This window comes from Falco peregrinus, chromosome 1 (assembly GCF_023634155.1).
Source record: "Falco peregrinus isolate bFalPer1 chromosome 1, bFalPer1.pri, whole genome shotgun sequence".
Taxonomy (NCBI): Eukaryota; Metazoa; Chordata; class Aves; order Falconiformes; family Falconidae; genus Falco; species Falco peregrinus.
In genome coordinates, this window is record NC_073721.1 from 116,052,510 (window position 1) to 116,068,127 (window position 15,618).

Below are 15,618 nucleotides of genomic sequence, written 5' to 3' on the forward strand. Positions count from 1 at the left end.
TATCACTATATTACAAATATTTGTTTTTCAATGTCTTTCACTGATCTCCTATCAATAAAAATTGTAAATTATGCGATCTTAGCCAAAATTTTCAAGTTAAAACTTGAAGATATATACAGTCCTGCTCTAAAAATCAGTCTAAATGAAAGTCTGAAATGAATACTCTGTAAATGCGTAAAGAAGTGATATAGTTGTTCTGAAGAAAGCAATCATAAAACCTGAAAAAGGAAAAAAAAAGAAAATCTATCTATCTTAACCAGGAGAAAGAAGAGAGGGAAAGAAGAGAGAGAAAAAAGTACAATATATAGCTGTGGCATAAAGGAAGGGAAGTCTGAAAAAGAAGTGTTAAATGTTTTTCAAGCTAAATACTGGGTGGAAAACAGATCTACTGAACAACTAGCTTCATACCCAAGTACTTTAAGTTTTGCTCTTCAAAGCAGATATGGCAATGACTCCTAGATGGCTTGGGGAGAATCCCTAGATGGTTCTGGGTAGCTTCCTGGAATGTAAGAATGTTCTTCGTAGGAATGTGGTTTGTAAAGCACAGAGAAAATTCCTAGAAATTAATCTAGAAAGACTTTCTTGAAAGCACAGAGAGGATTCCTGGATGGACCTGGAAAATTCCTAGAAAGCATGGGGAACATGCTGTATCACTAGGCAAATTCCTAGGATACATTCAGGAAATCCTTAGAAAGCAGAAGATAAAATAGAATATTTCTAGAAAGCATTGGCAGAAATCCCTACAAAGCAAGGAAGCAAAACTTCCACAAAGCACCAGGAAAATTCCTATCAACCCTAAGGAGAATCTTGAAAATTCTTTACAAGCACAAGGAAAGTGCCTAAAAAACACAGTGGGAATTCCTTGCAAGTATTTGGGGAAATTCCGAGAAAGTACTGTAAAAATCTCTAGAAAGGTGCAAGACAATTCTATATAAACTATAGACTAATCTGTATAACTGCTATGTGGGATTTTCTGAAAGGGAAAATGTAAATACAAAGCACGTACCTAACATTTTGTATGCCTGACTTCAATTATTTTTACAGAATTATTTGCATAATTTAAGTAACAAGCATGTGATGCTTTAAGAACGTGCCTTTAAAAAAAGAAAACTGAACAGTGGTCAAAAATATACAGTCAGAATAAGCATGCATGACACCTCCTCTCTTATACACATCCAGTTTCCAATGATTTCAGCTTGCAGAAGTTTCTGACACCAACAGGAGTGTGGCTCTTCAGCAGTCCCTTATGAGCTCTCTTCTCAAGCAGACACCCTCAATCCTGAAAACTTTCATGAACAGCAGCATCCTTTTCTAGATACTTGTCCAGTCTCCCCTTGCACCTACATACAATTCTGCATCCACAGCATCCTGCAGTGAAGCTCTACAGCCCTACTACCCACCGTGTGATGGAGTACCTTTCTTTGTTTTGAACAGAGGCCTGCGTAGCATCAGTTGTTCTGGCATTGAAAGAGACCCTTAAAACAAGCAGTTCCTATCCAAATTACAATTTTGCAAATCTTCCATAGCCACCTCAAAGTTTTCTTTCTGTGTTGAGGACACACAGCCTACTTTTAGTCATTCCTTGCACTGAAGCCATCCCATACCTTTCATCACTCTTGCTGCCTTCTCTGAACCTTTCCTGGTTCTAATACAGATTTTTGGAAAGAGGAGGTCAGAAGTACACACAAGATCTAAAGTACAGGTGAACCACGAATTTACACAGTGGGATTGGATGGTTTTTGTTCTGTTCTCTGTTCCTTTTTTAGTGCTAACATTTGATTTGCTTTTTTCACATCAAGCAGTTCGCTGACATTTTCATGGAATCATCTATCCTGATGCTATGAAACCAACCCTTCCCTTTGATCACTCTTCCCTTTGTGCATCAGTTCACATTTATGTATACTGAATTTCATCTGCCATTTTACTGCCAAGTCCCTCAGTCATGTATGGTCCTTCTGTAATTCTCCACAGTCTGCTCACATTCCTATATTGAACACCACACAAGGATCTCACTATTCCATATCCAAAACAAGATCCAGTGAAACACTGGATTGTATATTATGCTGAAACATATAACCAAGCTTATCTAAGCAGTAATCAAAAAGTGCTAAAGACAAATATAGACAAATGGATAAATGTGACTTGTTAAACCATCTGCTGCTGTCCATTTTTCCCCTCTTGGAAAGGCTACCACCCCAAAGAAGTGTACAGAGAACGCAATGTGCAGCTGGGCCTCACATCACCCTCAAGAAAATGTAGTTTCTTAGCATAAAACCATTTCCTTGGCAACATAAGCTAAGACAACTGAGTTTTCATTGGAAGATTTCAGGTGCAGGCACACATTTTTTTCTGATGCATCTGCAGTGACAGCTGCAGAGATGCAGCATGAATGTTATCTAAGGTGCAGTAACTTCACCATAGCTTTCTGGCAGCAGGCAGAGATTTTCTTCACTCCTCTTTGAGAAATGCAGGGTCTAACCCCACATGCCTTCCACATCCAAAATTCCTACCAACTGCAGTGGGAACTTTCTCCGTATAAAGAAACAAGACTGGATGTTCACTAGAAAATTAAGTAAACACATCGAGGGTGGCCCTCCCATAGACATGCAGACATACAAAAGCTCTTTCCACTCCTTTTCTAAGCATGTCTTTACAATTTATCTACGAAGTTTAGTTGTAACAGAGCCTGGTCTTTCAAATATGCAGTATCTAGCATAAGTATAATACAGCATTTATACTTAGCCACAGAACCTCCACAAATACTAAAATCCTGCCCTAAAGTATACATACGCTATCTACTCACTTTCAGCAACCTGTATTTGATTAATAGACAATCACAGCACATTTTCAAACCCATTTACCATTAAAAAGACCATGTTAAAGACACTGTTAATTTGACAGTTTAAAATAAAAAAATCAGTTCTGATACTAGATATAAACTTACTAAAAATATAATCAGTTTAATATCCTCTTTACTTTGTATACAGGGAATTATTGTAACAAGACAGTTATTTTTATTTTGTGAGTTACAATAATCAGGAATTTTGAACCTTATTTTACTCTACTAATACCCAATACCTGTAAACAAAAGAAAAACAGAAATATTATTCTGTCTTTTTAGAATATTATTGGAGTATGTTCTCCTTAAAAAGTTAATCTGGCCCACTAAATCTGAAAGCAAAGAATAAAGGAATATTCTTTCCCAGCAACAAACCCAGCATGAAAAAGCTGAAAGAGTAATGAAGCTGAAAATTATCTGAACACTCACTGTGCTGGTTTTTCAGTTTCATATTAGAAACAGAGTGAAGACAATGCTGGACAATATTTGATTTCTCCAAGAACTGATCACTACGCCCTTCAAATTATCAGATCTGAAAGGAGAAATAGAGCCATTCTTGAAGATCAGCTGCCATCTAGTGAATCATAAGAAAATGTAAAACATTATTCTTTTTTTTTACAGTTTAAACTAGATTGTGGGTGGAATGCCGTTTTGCCACTTTGTTACTGTTAATTTTGGGGTCTGTAAATTATTTAGGAGCATGGCTATTAAAAGGTATGCATTCCAAAGCAGAGCAATGTCACTCAGTGATGTTTTCTATTAAAATATATAAAAAAGGTCTTGATCCCACAGTTTCTTCCAAAGAAGCCAATCCTGTGCACTTTCAAAAAGTCACAGTAGTGATTTTGGGGCTCCACTTCATTACACTAAAAAGAACTGAACTATCAGTGTCTTAAAGCAAAATATTCAGTATTAGAACAATATGCTAGTTAAAAATCAAGTAAGTTTAAAATAAAACTCACCAGCTGAGATGCACTTATCAAGCAACAATATCATAGTTTTTATGTTGGACAGCAAACGTATTATTGTTATATGTTTTACACCTAGTAACTAATCTATATAGCAGTGTGCATCAACACTGTCAAATTAACTACTTTTATCTAAGACTGCTGTTTCGTGAATTAGTACTTCATTCCCATTTCCCATTTTTGTGAAATGTATTCCATTCATATTTCATAAATTATTACTGGAAGAAACCTGCCAACCAGGCTGGTGGCTTTGTCTTTGCTCTTTCCATAAACCAATGCCATCATTTCCCCAATCAATGTGATGACACAAGCTGGAACTGCCACCAAAAGAAGTTTCAGCTATCCCTTTTCTTCCAGCTGCCCATTTCAAGCCATTTTTTGCAATGACACAAGCATTTGCACACCAGTGCAAATTCAAAATTTAGTGCCAGTTAACTAACTCGCCAAGAAAAAACATACTACATGAAACAAGCTCATCACCTTTGCCATACAGATGCTTTTCTTATTAAAAGAAAGGACAGGAATTATATAATTAAGGTGATAAAGGGTGGCATCCCCTTTTTTACTGTCTAAACTGATCATGGAACTATAATCAGAAAGCAGGAAGGAAAAGAGACTGTTGATTGCTACTTATGCAATTCTATTTATGCAAATCTGTATCAAAGTATTTTTAAAACTGGAAAAATAGATGGATGACTGCAAAGCATCTCTTCCATGCATTTGTCATTAAAAAAAATCAGCAAGAAACCTAGACTTGTCTTCATAAAGCCAACAGAAGCTCAAATCAGTAATTCTAACAACTATTATTTGGAATTCTTTGTCACTCAAGATTAGATTTGCAGGTGTTTTCCTTCTCCTAAGAAATCAGGTTTTCCAGATGTTACAATAAGTCTGTTACAAAGAACAACTATATATGAATATAAACCACAGACTTTGTTTCAAATATGCGATTTTCCATACTTTTATTTCCTAAACACAACTTTTTAAAACCAAGCAGAGGGTCTACCATTTACCATTTGGAACTCTGAATCACAAATCTGCCATTTTAAACAGAGTATATTTTTTGTTTAATCAAGGGCACTCATGTTTACGAGAACCTTTGACAGAAAGAAATAAAACAAGAGAATGTGTTTATAAGACATTGGCTTGAAAATACATTCTCCTTCTTGGAATGAAAGCTCCTTATAATCTTTTGTCTGTATATTCTCTAGACAGGCATTAGTCTGTTGCACACTAAATACCTAAACAAGTCTGCATATTCCATATAAGCATTTGCATACATGTGCAGTACAAAAAAGTGCTATGAAAAGAAACATTAAGTAGATATCCAGGAGAAAAGGAACAGAAAATAAACACTGAAAGGAGAAAATTTGGTCATTAATTGAAAGGAAATAGAACATAGGCCCTCTCGCACAAGAAAAGGCATGGTGGTTTGTATACTCCTCAGCCCTATGCCTTTCTTCTGAATTCCTACTCAGCATTTAAAATCAGCTAAACCGGCTCTGCTAACACTGCCTGCTGTTGTTCACATACATTACTAAAATATTTTGCTTACAGCCCTTCATTCAATAAGGAATATGATTAAGCAGGACACTCAAATCAATAAGATTTCCTTATGCTTCCCCTCCAGAGGCCTTCAAAATACCTGCTGGACACTTCATATTCATGGTGTAAATCACCTTTCTGGGTTTTCTGTGGCCATAACTACACCTGACTGGTAACGTATATCTGAGTTCCCAATTCTACATACGTAGTGTCAAATGAAGTCTGCATGTATTCAGGACATGCACAACTTTAGTTACAATGAAGCTACTTACAAAAATAAAATTATGCACATACTAAATTTTACAGCTCACCATTTATCTTGTATCCCACAATGCTTCTTCTGACAGGTTTTTATAAAAGTGCTGCACAATTTAAGAAGGCAGCAGACCAAAATTGTTATACAATTGATATTTCTTAAATGCTGATGGAGCATTTGTCAGAGCAACATCCTACTACAGTTTTAACAATTGTTGAATAGCTATCTGTGTCCTAATGACTTTTAACAGCTGCTCCTCATGTCAGTTGGGTGGCTCCCTACTCGTTTTTCTTAACTGGCACCTACAGTTGACTCAATCCCAACTGCCAGTGAAAAAGGTGCTGAGTCCAGGGAAGCACTGACAGGAGACACGAGAAAGGGGAAGCCCAACTTTTGGGAACATGTTTAAGAAGCGCAAACCCGATAAGCGGGAGGCGCTGAGAGAAGAGGCGAAGTGAGGGAGGCGGCGAGCCCCGCCAAGCCCAGCTCTCTGGAGAACAGCCCGAGTGGTAACGAAGAAAGGGGTGAATCCATTCCGTCTGTTGAAGAGGGCAGAAGAAGTCGAGAGAGCGAGCTTACAGCTGGGTAGCGGCGAGCTCGCCGCACGGACCGCCGCCTGACAGCCGCTCGGACAGGGACGCCCTCACCGGCGCTGAGGCGGGAGCGTGAGGGAAGGGAAGGCCCCGCCCCGCCCCGCCCCGCCCCGCCGAGCGCGCGTGCTCCAGTGTGGCGCACGCGCGGGGGGCGCCAGGGCCGCCTGTCAGCGCGGCGCAGCGCGGGAGCGGCCCGGCCCGACCCAGCCCGGCCCGGCCCGGCGAGGGGGCCGGGGCTGGCGGAGCGCGGGGGGCGCGGCGCGGCGCGGTGAGTAAGGGGCTGCCCGGGGCCGCGCACAGCGGAGCGGAGCGGGGTGGAGCCGCCGCACTCTCCGGCGGAGGGAGCGCCGCGCAGGTCCGCGATGGAGGCGGCAGTCTTAAAGCTGCTGCCGCTGGACCCGGGCGATGAAGGCACCCAGAGGTGCAGGATGGGCCCTGCCGCCCTCTCCTCGCTGGGCGCCGGGCTGGGCGCCCCGCTGCGGGTGGCGCTGCCCACCGGCTGCTGCCTGTGCACGGCCTGGCCCAGGCACGATTTGGCGGACGGGTACCTGCAGGTGGACCTGGCCTGCAGCACGGCGGGGGTGGCCGCCGGGGACCTCAGGGGCCTGAGTCTGAGCCTGGGCCAGGTGAGGCCGCTGGCCTGTCGCCGGCTGGAAAAGGCGGCTGTGAAAGTGGTCCTCGGGAGCTCCGTGCTGAAGAAGTCGATTCCCAGAGCAGTGTTGCAGGAGACGATCAGAGAACTGCTAAGAAATGTTTATGTTTCACCTCTTTATGTTGTTACTGTTGCCCCAAATCTCGAAAATCCCGTGGTGTATATTGAAATCCTGTCTGCAGAGCCTTTGATGGATGAAGCTGGCCTGGTAACCTCCCAAACAAGCATAAAAATCAAGGAGGTGGTCACTCTTGAGTGGTACAGACATTTATCAGAAGACACTGCTAAAGTTTCCATTGCAGGGCTGGATGACGTGGGGAAGTCTTTGAAAGAAATGATAGAGCTGCCTTTCCGCTTTCCAAAGACTTTTAAGAAGCTAGGGCTTTCTGTCCCCAACGGAGTGCTGCTAATAGGGCCCCCAGGCGTAGGGAAAACCCTCATGGTAAAGGCAGTGGCAAAAGAACTGGGAGTGTATCTGGTTTGCATCAATGGCCCGGCCCTCTATGGCTCCAGGCCAGGAGAAGGTGAAGAGAATTTGCGAAGAGTCTTTGAAAAGGGCAGAGAGATGTCACACGAAGGCCCAACTGTTCTCTTCATCGACGAAGTTGACTCCATCTGCCCGAGGCGAGGAAGCTCGAGCAATGCTCCCGAGGATCGCGTGGTCGCTCAGTTGCTGACGCTGCTGGATGGTGTAGGCAGTGAAGGTAAGATGGTCGTCATCGCAGCAACAAATAGGCCTGATGCCTTAGACCCGGCGCTGAGAAGACCTGGCAGGTTTGACAGAGAGGTGAGAAACCTTGTTGCTGATATGCTCTCTTTTTTTCTTTCGTTGTTGAGGTGGAGCAGGGGGCAGTTAATAAAGTAATTCTTTTTTTTTTATGTCTACTACTCATGTTTCATAGTGGGGCTCTACAGGCTTGACACATGTCTTGTTTCTTTAGTTTGCTACAGCTTGGGTAAGGTAGGGAACACGTTTTCCTGTGGAAAACAAGAGCTTCAAATACTTGAAAATGGATAAGAGTCTTTGTGCTTCTTTATCATAAAGATATGGACCTGTTCTTAAGGGGTTTTTTTTGCTTACAGATATTTAGTATTACAGACTTACAATAATTTCATATATCTTATTGATAATCTTTCTGTAAAAGTTTATTGTGACAGAGAAAATAGTAACCTGTTGTCTCAAAACTTCAGATTTCAGTAACAGAGGCTAGGTCTATTCTGGAAAACTTCTGTTAGCCAAATGGTCAGAAGGAGGAACACATCTAGTTATGCAATGCAAAAATGCTTTTTACTTGTATTGTTTATTTTCCTGGCTAAATGCACTCCAGAGTCATCCATTTTACTCTTTAATTCCTTTAATGCTTTCACAGTTAAAATTTGCTTTATTTTCTACGATTTATAGATTGTTGAGATACATTTTCTGGCAGTATTTTACCAGGTTTTTAATAATGTATGAATGTTTATCTGATTAATTTTTTCTATTGGATGAATCTAATTCAGTCCTTGAGATGCAAGTGTTATGTTAAGTTTGCCTTAAAACAGGACTTGCTGGACACTAGCCGACAGTGTGTTATGAACAACTGTTTATACAAACACTGCTCACTTGGACAGTTGAGTGTAAATGAAGGGTATTTAAAATATTTGTCATTTGTGTATTGTTGGTAATACTTTCTTGTAAAAGTCGTTAGGTGCAGTGTAAGTATGTATGAATCTTCAGTAAGCAGTATAAAGCAGAGACAAAGTTGCTTGCATAGGCTTATAAAATAAGAGGAATATAGCAAAATATCCGCTTTAAATTTTTGTTTATTATATTTGGTGTAGGTTGTTATTGGGACCCCAACACTTACGCAAAGAAGATCCATCCTGCAGTTGCTTACATCTAGTATGCCGGTGTCTACAGACGTTGATTTGGTTAAACTGGCAGAAATGACAGCTGGGTATGTTGGAGCTGACCTGACAGCACTCTGCAGAGAAGCTGCTATGCAGGCTGTGTTCCACAGCTCTTCGGTATGGCTGCAAATTAGTCAAGATAAATGTCATTAATATATGTACTACCCTTTCTTCATTAATACATGGCTTTACTTGAAGAGCTCAACATACTGAAGAAGTCACAATAAAATACTGAAAAACACCAGGTGTGTTACAATTGTAAATATGCCATTTTGTTAGGCCTTTCAGTTCTCCACCTGCAAAGACTGTTTTCTCCTTTCTGGGTGAAAAACTTTGCTGCGAGTTTTTATCCTTGTCCTTATCTTTTTAGGATTGTGCAAAGCGGAGATTCTCATCTTTTTTGGCAAACTAAACTCTAGTGTCCACAAAAGCTTTCGTCTGAAGCTATCAACAATTTAAAATTTTACTTTTTTAATAATAACTTCAAATTAAAGTTTAGGTTGACAGGTAAATAGATAACTGCTAGTGATAATAACTATTATCATTTGGGTTGTATGGCTGGATATAACCTTGTTTTAGACAAGGACAACAAGGTATACAACTGCCCAGTGTGCAGAAGTTAAACTTCTTGGCAATTCTCTAATTCCATGGCTAGAATAGCTATTTCTTAATATTCTGACTTAATATTCTGACTTTTACAAGAATTGTGAGATATGTTTGCTGTGGTTTTTCATCTGGAACGGTCTGGCAGAAATTTGAAGCCGTATTTGCAAAATTTCCAGAGTCAGAGCATCTCCAAGAATAGTAGAACCCTCTGTATTCACTCAGGGATAGAAAAAGAGAGCGTGATGTTTCTAGAACTTCCATCTCCTCCAGATACCTTACAAATATTGAATATGATAAACAAAATAATTTAAGCCTGGTATCCCAGAAAGAAATAGATGGACAAATGAAAATAATAAGTAGGCAGCCTATTTCCCTTGAGAACGGGAAGTGCCTTTGTAAAATACACCTTAGTTCTGTTACTGCATCTGTAGTTTAATTGTATTTTATAGCCTATTTGAGAAAGCCTTACTTTCTCCAGTATGTAGTGAAAATGGATGTTAGAATATTTTTATTTGTATTCAAGAGATTTTAGGATTCGGTGTGTGTGGTAACCCTGAAACTAGCAACCATTTCATTTAGCAGATCACTGTCTAATGGAACCATAATTTAGGGGAAAAAACAGCAGTTTTCTCTAAAATATTAATCTCTGTTTGTGTTACATCTTTGCATTGACAGTGTTTAAGCTTGTTAGGGCAGGAATTTGCTTCTTTATTAGTTGCATTTCACCTTTTGTGAAGTATTTTGCACACTAATGCAGCGTTCTAAGTTAGTACATAAAAATATTGTTAATAAGCTTTATCTGGGTTTCTTCAGGATTTGACTGAAACTGTGGTTAATATGGCAAATTTCCAAGAAGCTTTTAAAAAAATTCAACCGTCCTCTTTTCGAAGTGCAGTTGGACTAACAGAGTGTAAACCTGTCACGTGGGAGCAGATTGGCGGTCTCGAAGATGTGAAATTAAAGTTAAAACAGGTAACATATAAAACAAATTTAGATAAACAGCTGGTTTCAAATAACCATGTCCTCAGAGGTATTCTGTATGTTACAATATGGAAATGAATTTTCTTGCAAATTACCTGATTATAAATTGCATCTTAAACATCTTTCCTTATAGTGTAATAACTTATTACAATGTGTATGAGTGAGAATTCTTCCAGTCACAAGGTATCACCACCAAGTGTAATATCATGGGAAATAAGCATGCTTTTTAGTAGTTGAAAAACACTTAACTTGCAGCCAGATAATTTGTCCATTCCTGAATTTGCAGCTGGAGGTGGCTCATGCGTGTCATCTTTCAAGTACTGCCTTTTTTTGCATTTGAGATGGAGAGGAAACTTTAGGAAGCGGGGAGCATTATATGAAGAACCAAATTAGGATTCTCTGATTTGAAATGAGTGTTTATACCAAGGAGAGGAAATAATGTGCTCAGCAATTTTATTGACTGCCTATGAACTCTAGTTTTATTACTAACAAAGAGTTTCATCCCTTTTTTATGTATTGACAGAGTATTGAGTGGCCTATGAAATTTCCTCAGGCGTTTGCTAGGATGGGCCTGTCTCATCCAAAGGGTATTCTTCTCTATGGGCCATCAGGGTGTGCCAAAACCACGCTGGTGAAGGCTGTGGCCACAAGCTGTCACTGTTCCTTTCTCTCTGTAAGTGGTGCTGACCTTTTCTCACCTTATGTTGGAGATTCAGAGAAGATACTGGCTCAGGTACAGTTCTTAATTTGTGTAAGGTCTATAGTGTATTTTTGCTTGATATTTGTAAAATGTTAGCTAGGCCTACATTTTCTTTTTGAAAAAATGATAGTTAAAGCTGTCATCTGATTATTAAATAGAAATGGGTTACAGGTTTGCATTTATATAAACTGAGAATCTAGCCCTAAAATTATTCCAATTTTAAACTTTGAAAGTAGTTCTACCCTTTTGTTTTCAGTTAAGAATTTAAATAAGAAGTAGAATTAGCCTATAGTAAACATAAGCCAGAACAGGTCTTTTGAATCTGTATTAATGTATCTTTAAAGTTAAGTGAGTAAAATACAGAGCATATGTAGATAGGTATCTTCACCTTACTTGATAGAATATATGCATTAACATTTTTACATTATTAATATTTTTTTTTTATAAAAAAGGTTTTTCGCCAAGCAAGAGCAAATACTCCAGCAATAGTATTCCTAGATGAGATTGATTCTATCGTGGGATCTCGGTCACACTGCAGAACTGGCCATGGTGTCTCAGAGCGGGTTCTTTCTGTTCTTCTCAATGAGTTGGATGGTATTGGACTGAAAGTCACAGAAAGAAGAGGAAGCAAACTACAGCTTGAGGGTCAATGTCAAGAACAAAGCGATGAGGAAAGAAAGGTATTTATGTCCCCTCTTCCATATAGGAAGAACGATAAATTCTATCCAATTGTTCCAGAAATTTTAGTTGTTGCATTCACACTTTTTATTCTTATCTCAAGCTTAAAAATATGCAAGATCTTCTACTCTGTCATGATTTCTGTTTTCTAGAAAATACTGTATATAGGCTGCTAATGTTCTTATATACATTGTTCCTCAATGAGACTTTTTTGAATGCAATACCCACGCAGGCTAATGAGCATTACTAGTTGGTATTCATCTTCTATCACAAGAATCCTCTTGCTTGACACAAAGGTAATTTTTTAGATGAATTGTGCTAATTTTTACTATTATACAGGTTCCTTCCTGAACTTACTTTTTAAAGTGCTTTATTTGCAGTGTTTTCTCGTACGTACTTTATACAAAAACAGTACAGTTATGATCAGTTACTTTTTTTAAACAAAAAAGTTGCAGCTGGGCTTTTCAGTGTTCATGACATTTAATATCTAGCTTTTCTATATTTAAATTTCTGTCTTTGTAACATGATAATCTTTGGGGGAAAATAGAAAGGAAATGGTTTCAGAATTGTAGGATACTGAATTTTTGCATATAAAAGGTCTTACAGTCTGGCCAAAGAAAAGTCTGTGTTTATCATCAAGGCAGATACTAACTCTACTTCTTCCTTGTCCTCTAATCTGGCCTGCACCAGATTTTTTTACCTCAGTAAAAAATAATAATATTGAAAGGAAAATAACGGCATGAAAAGATACATCACCTTTTTGCTCTTCCCCTTTTCTCATGAGTAGTTAGATGTTATCTAAAGATGATTAATATCTTAACCATGTTGCACTAATTTGTTTATATCATCTCTTACTCAGCTAGAGTTTCAGGAAACTTTGAACAAAGATTTCATGGTAGTTGCTGCAACAAATAGACCAGATATGTTGGATGATGCCTTACTGCGTCCTGGAAGGCTAGACAAAGTGATCTATATTCCACCTCCAGATCTGAAGGTGATGTATTACAAAATCATATGTGACTTTAAATGGAGAGATATTAATTGCCAGCATACTTTAAGAGCAAAGGTGGCATATTCCTAATAATGTATTTAACAGTTGATGGATGATTCACTGAAGATCAGTCACTAAACTCAAGGTATAAAGGAGAAGTTTAAAAGGGAATAATTACATCTGTAATTTAAACACCAGTAACATTTTAACTGGTGTGTGTAGTTACACTGTTGCAAATAGAAAACAGCCAAAATCTGGAATAATTCTGTACAACATCAAGCTGCAGTTTAGGAAGTATTGTAACAAGGTGTCTATTCTTGCTTCAAATCATTCTTGTGCCCTGTTCCCAAGAGTAGCGTAGCCACTTGCTCTGAGCTTCCTAAAAAAAAAGGAGTTGACCCAAAGCAGGCCAAATATGAACTCTTCAGTCTAAAATATTATGTTTTCATGAAGTAATGAGTAACTGCAAATAACAGACTTGAATAGAACCATATAAGTATCATCTCCATTAATAGCATTGTATTCACTCTTTCACCAAAAACATGTCAGTTTGGTTTTGGTACTTTTGGGGATTTTCCTTAGTTCTAATTTAAAATGTGGTACTGCTTTGGAGAGGAATTAATTATTGGTTTGTTTGGCTTCTTTTTCTTGTATAATATGCGCCAACTCACAGGGAAGGCTTTCCATTTTGAAAATCTGCACAGAAAAAATGCCATTAGATAATGATGTGTCATTACAAGATGTGGCAGCCATGACAGACCTGTTCTCTGGAGCAGATATTGAAAATTTGTGCAAGGAGGTAAGAAATATTCACAGTTAATCTGTGAAATAAACTGTAAATGAAACCCTTCAGTGAAAAGAGAGCTAACTCATAGATGTTACCAAGCCATCTGTAATATGGTTTCTTTCACAGTTTCTAATGAAAAATAAAGATAATTGAGTAAAACAGAAGAACTGAACAAGGGTTAACTCTTTAAATAAAGAGGCCAGATAAGAATAAATACTTTCTGTGATCATTGACTTGAACTTAAGGAACTGTACTACCCTTTGTTTCATGTGGCCCTTTCTAACTCAGGCTCACATCCAGATAAATGGTATTCTGTGCTTTGCAAGCAACTGCAGCATCTTTAGCTGAAATTGGCATGTGCTCTCAAGCCTAGAGAGAAAAAAACTGAGAGGAGAAATCTTAAGTGTTTGAGATAAATTATGTAAAAGAGAGAAGACTAGGAAGAAAATCCAAATATATGTGATCAAGGATATATTGTTTAACCCAGACAAAAAAGCAAATGAAAAAGTTACACTCATCTTACTCAATTATCTATTGTTAAATAACTGTAAATTATACAATGCTGTATTCATGTGCTTTACCTAAAATTTTGTTTCATGTAAAGTATTTTAGAATACTTATAATAACTTCTTTGCAGCTTAAAACATGATAAGCACTTCAAGTTGGTTTTGTTCTGGTTTTGGTGTGTTGTTTTTTTTCTTTTAAAGGCTGCTTTATTGGCATTGCAAGAGAATGGACTTGAAGCAACTGCTGTAAAACATGAGCATTTCGTAAAATCACGGAAGACTGTAAAACCATCCTTAAACATAAAAGACTTGGACTTTTATGAAAAATTTTATAATCAAGAATTAGCCTCTGGAATCAAAAAGGAGTGATGTAGCATAGGTATTTTTAAATACATTACAAAGATTTTGCAACAGTTTACATGTTTCCTGCTTTTTAATACTGTACTTACTATAGTTTTCAGTGTATATGAAATACAGTAAAACTTCACTTGTGAAAAATCTGTGATTTCAATAATGGAGAATAAATTCAAATCTTGTTTGTTTTGGCTAGGTTTGAATCTGATGAAACAAGTAACTGAGATACTTGGATAAAGCACTGTGGAACAGCTTAGCTTTACTGTAGATTCCCTACTTTTCGGTACAAACACTGGCATGATAAGAATATTTAATTTAAAATGTATTGTGAAATCTCCAAAAGACAGTGAATATTTTAAAAAAAGAGAAGCTTTTAGAATGTTAAATAGAAGGAAGTAAGTCTCATAGTATATAAAACGTAAGGTTTTACATGTATGTCTACAGGCTTTCTTAGAAGCAGCTTCTAAAATACAGAGGCAGTGAAAAGGTGGTCAGTGCTTAATACCTTGTAAGTTTGGGAGTCTGATTTTTTTTGGAGTAATTTTAGATGTTAATGCTTACTGTACAAGCATTTGGACTAAATAAGAAAATACTAAGGAAGTCTAATTTCTTCTTTAGAGAAGGGAGTTTGCTTTATAACAGTTTCTGCAGAATTCTTTTCCCCACCCCACAGTTCTTTGTCAATATATTTCTGAAGGTCATCTTCTAAAATACACAGATACGTCAAAGGAAATTGTTGCTACATGTAAGTGTGCATTTTAACTTACCAAGGTAGGAAGTTTTTAGTTATTCTTTTTCCCCATGAAGATGCTTGTGAACTGAGTAACTCTACTGTCAAAGATAGTTTCTAATTTCAGCTGAGGTTCTTCAGTTATAAACCCATTAATGACTATTTCTTTCTCATAACAGGGGTGCTAAGGCCTGTGCTGCAGTGTGGTTTACAGGGAGATGGATCACAAAAGGAAGTTACAAGGCAGTTAGCAACTGCGCAGGGTAAAGGGGAGTAGTAGAAGCCGTTGTAACTTAGGACACACATAAATGACTGTCCTACAGCTTGGTGGCTTTGATCACCATTTCCTAAGGAAGGACTGTCCTGCTGCTTTATTGCTGGCAACGAGTAGGCCAGTGCCAGTGAACTTGCCCAAAGGTTTCTCAGCAGAGAAAAGCTGGAGATAAACTACGAAAAACCTCACGGTAACTCCCTGTTTTGCTTTCCAGTGTTTGAGAGTGTTGCTTGAAAATTACCAGACCTGAAAGCTGTTGGGACAGCAA

General features: G+C 38.3%; 1 protein-coding gene across 1 annotated transcript; it reads left to right on the forward strand.

The window, feature by feature from the left end:
• The first annotated feature begins 6,383 nt into the window (after positions 1-6,383).
• AFG2B (AFG2 AAA ATPase homolog B) lies at positions 6,384-14,541 on the forward strand. The gene is made up of 8 exons (XM_013302437.3): positions 6,384-7,640; positions 8,675-8,860; positions 10,163-10,321; positions 10,854-11,063; positions 11,483-11,710; positions 12,568-12,702; positions 13,373-13,498; positions 14,194-14,541. Exons 1-8 carry the CDS (start codon positions 6,564-6,566, stop codon positions 14,359-14,361), a joined length of 2,289 nt encoding a protein of 762 aa, XP_013157891.2. The 5' UTR covers positions 6,384-6,563; the 3' UTR covers positions 14,362-14,541.
• Positions 14,542-15,618: the final 1,077 nt, after the last annotated feature.

Bases quoted from the DNA above. Each gene is read 5' to 3' on its own strand.
- AFG2B (XM_013302437.3), top strand. From the start codon at position 6,564: ATGGAGGCGGCAGTCTTAAAGCTGCTGCCGCTGGACCCGGGCGATGAA. The intron at 8,861-10,162 runs GTATGGCTGCAA...GGGTTTCTTCAG, and splicing joins CTGTGTTCCACAGCTCTTCG to GATTTGACTGAAACTGTGGT. The intron at 11,064-11,482 runs GTACAGTTCTTA...TTTATAAAAAAG, and splicing joins CAGAGAAGATACTGGCTCAG to GTTTTTCGCCAAGCAAGAGC.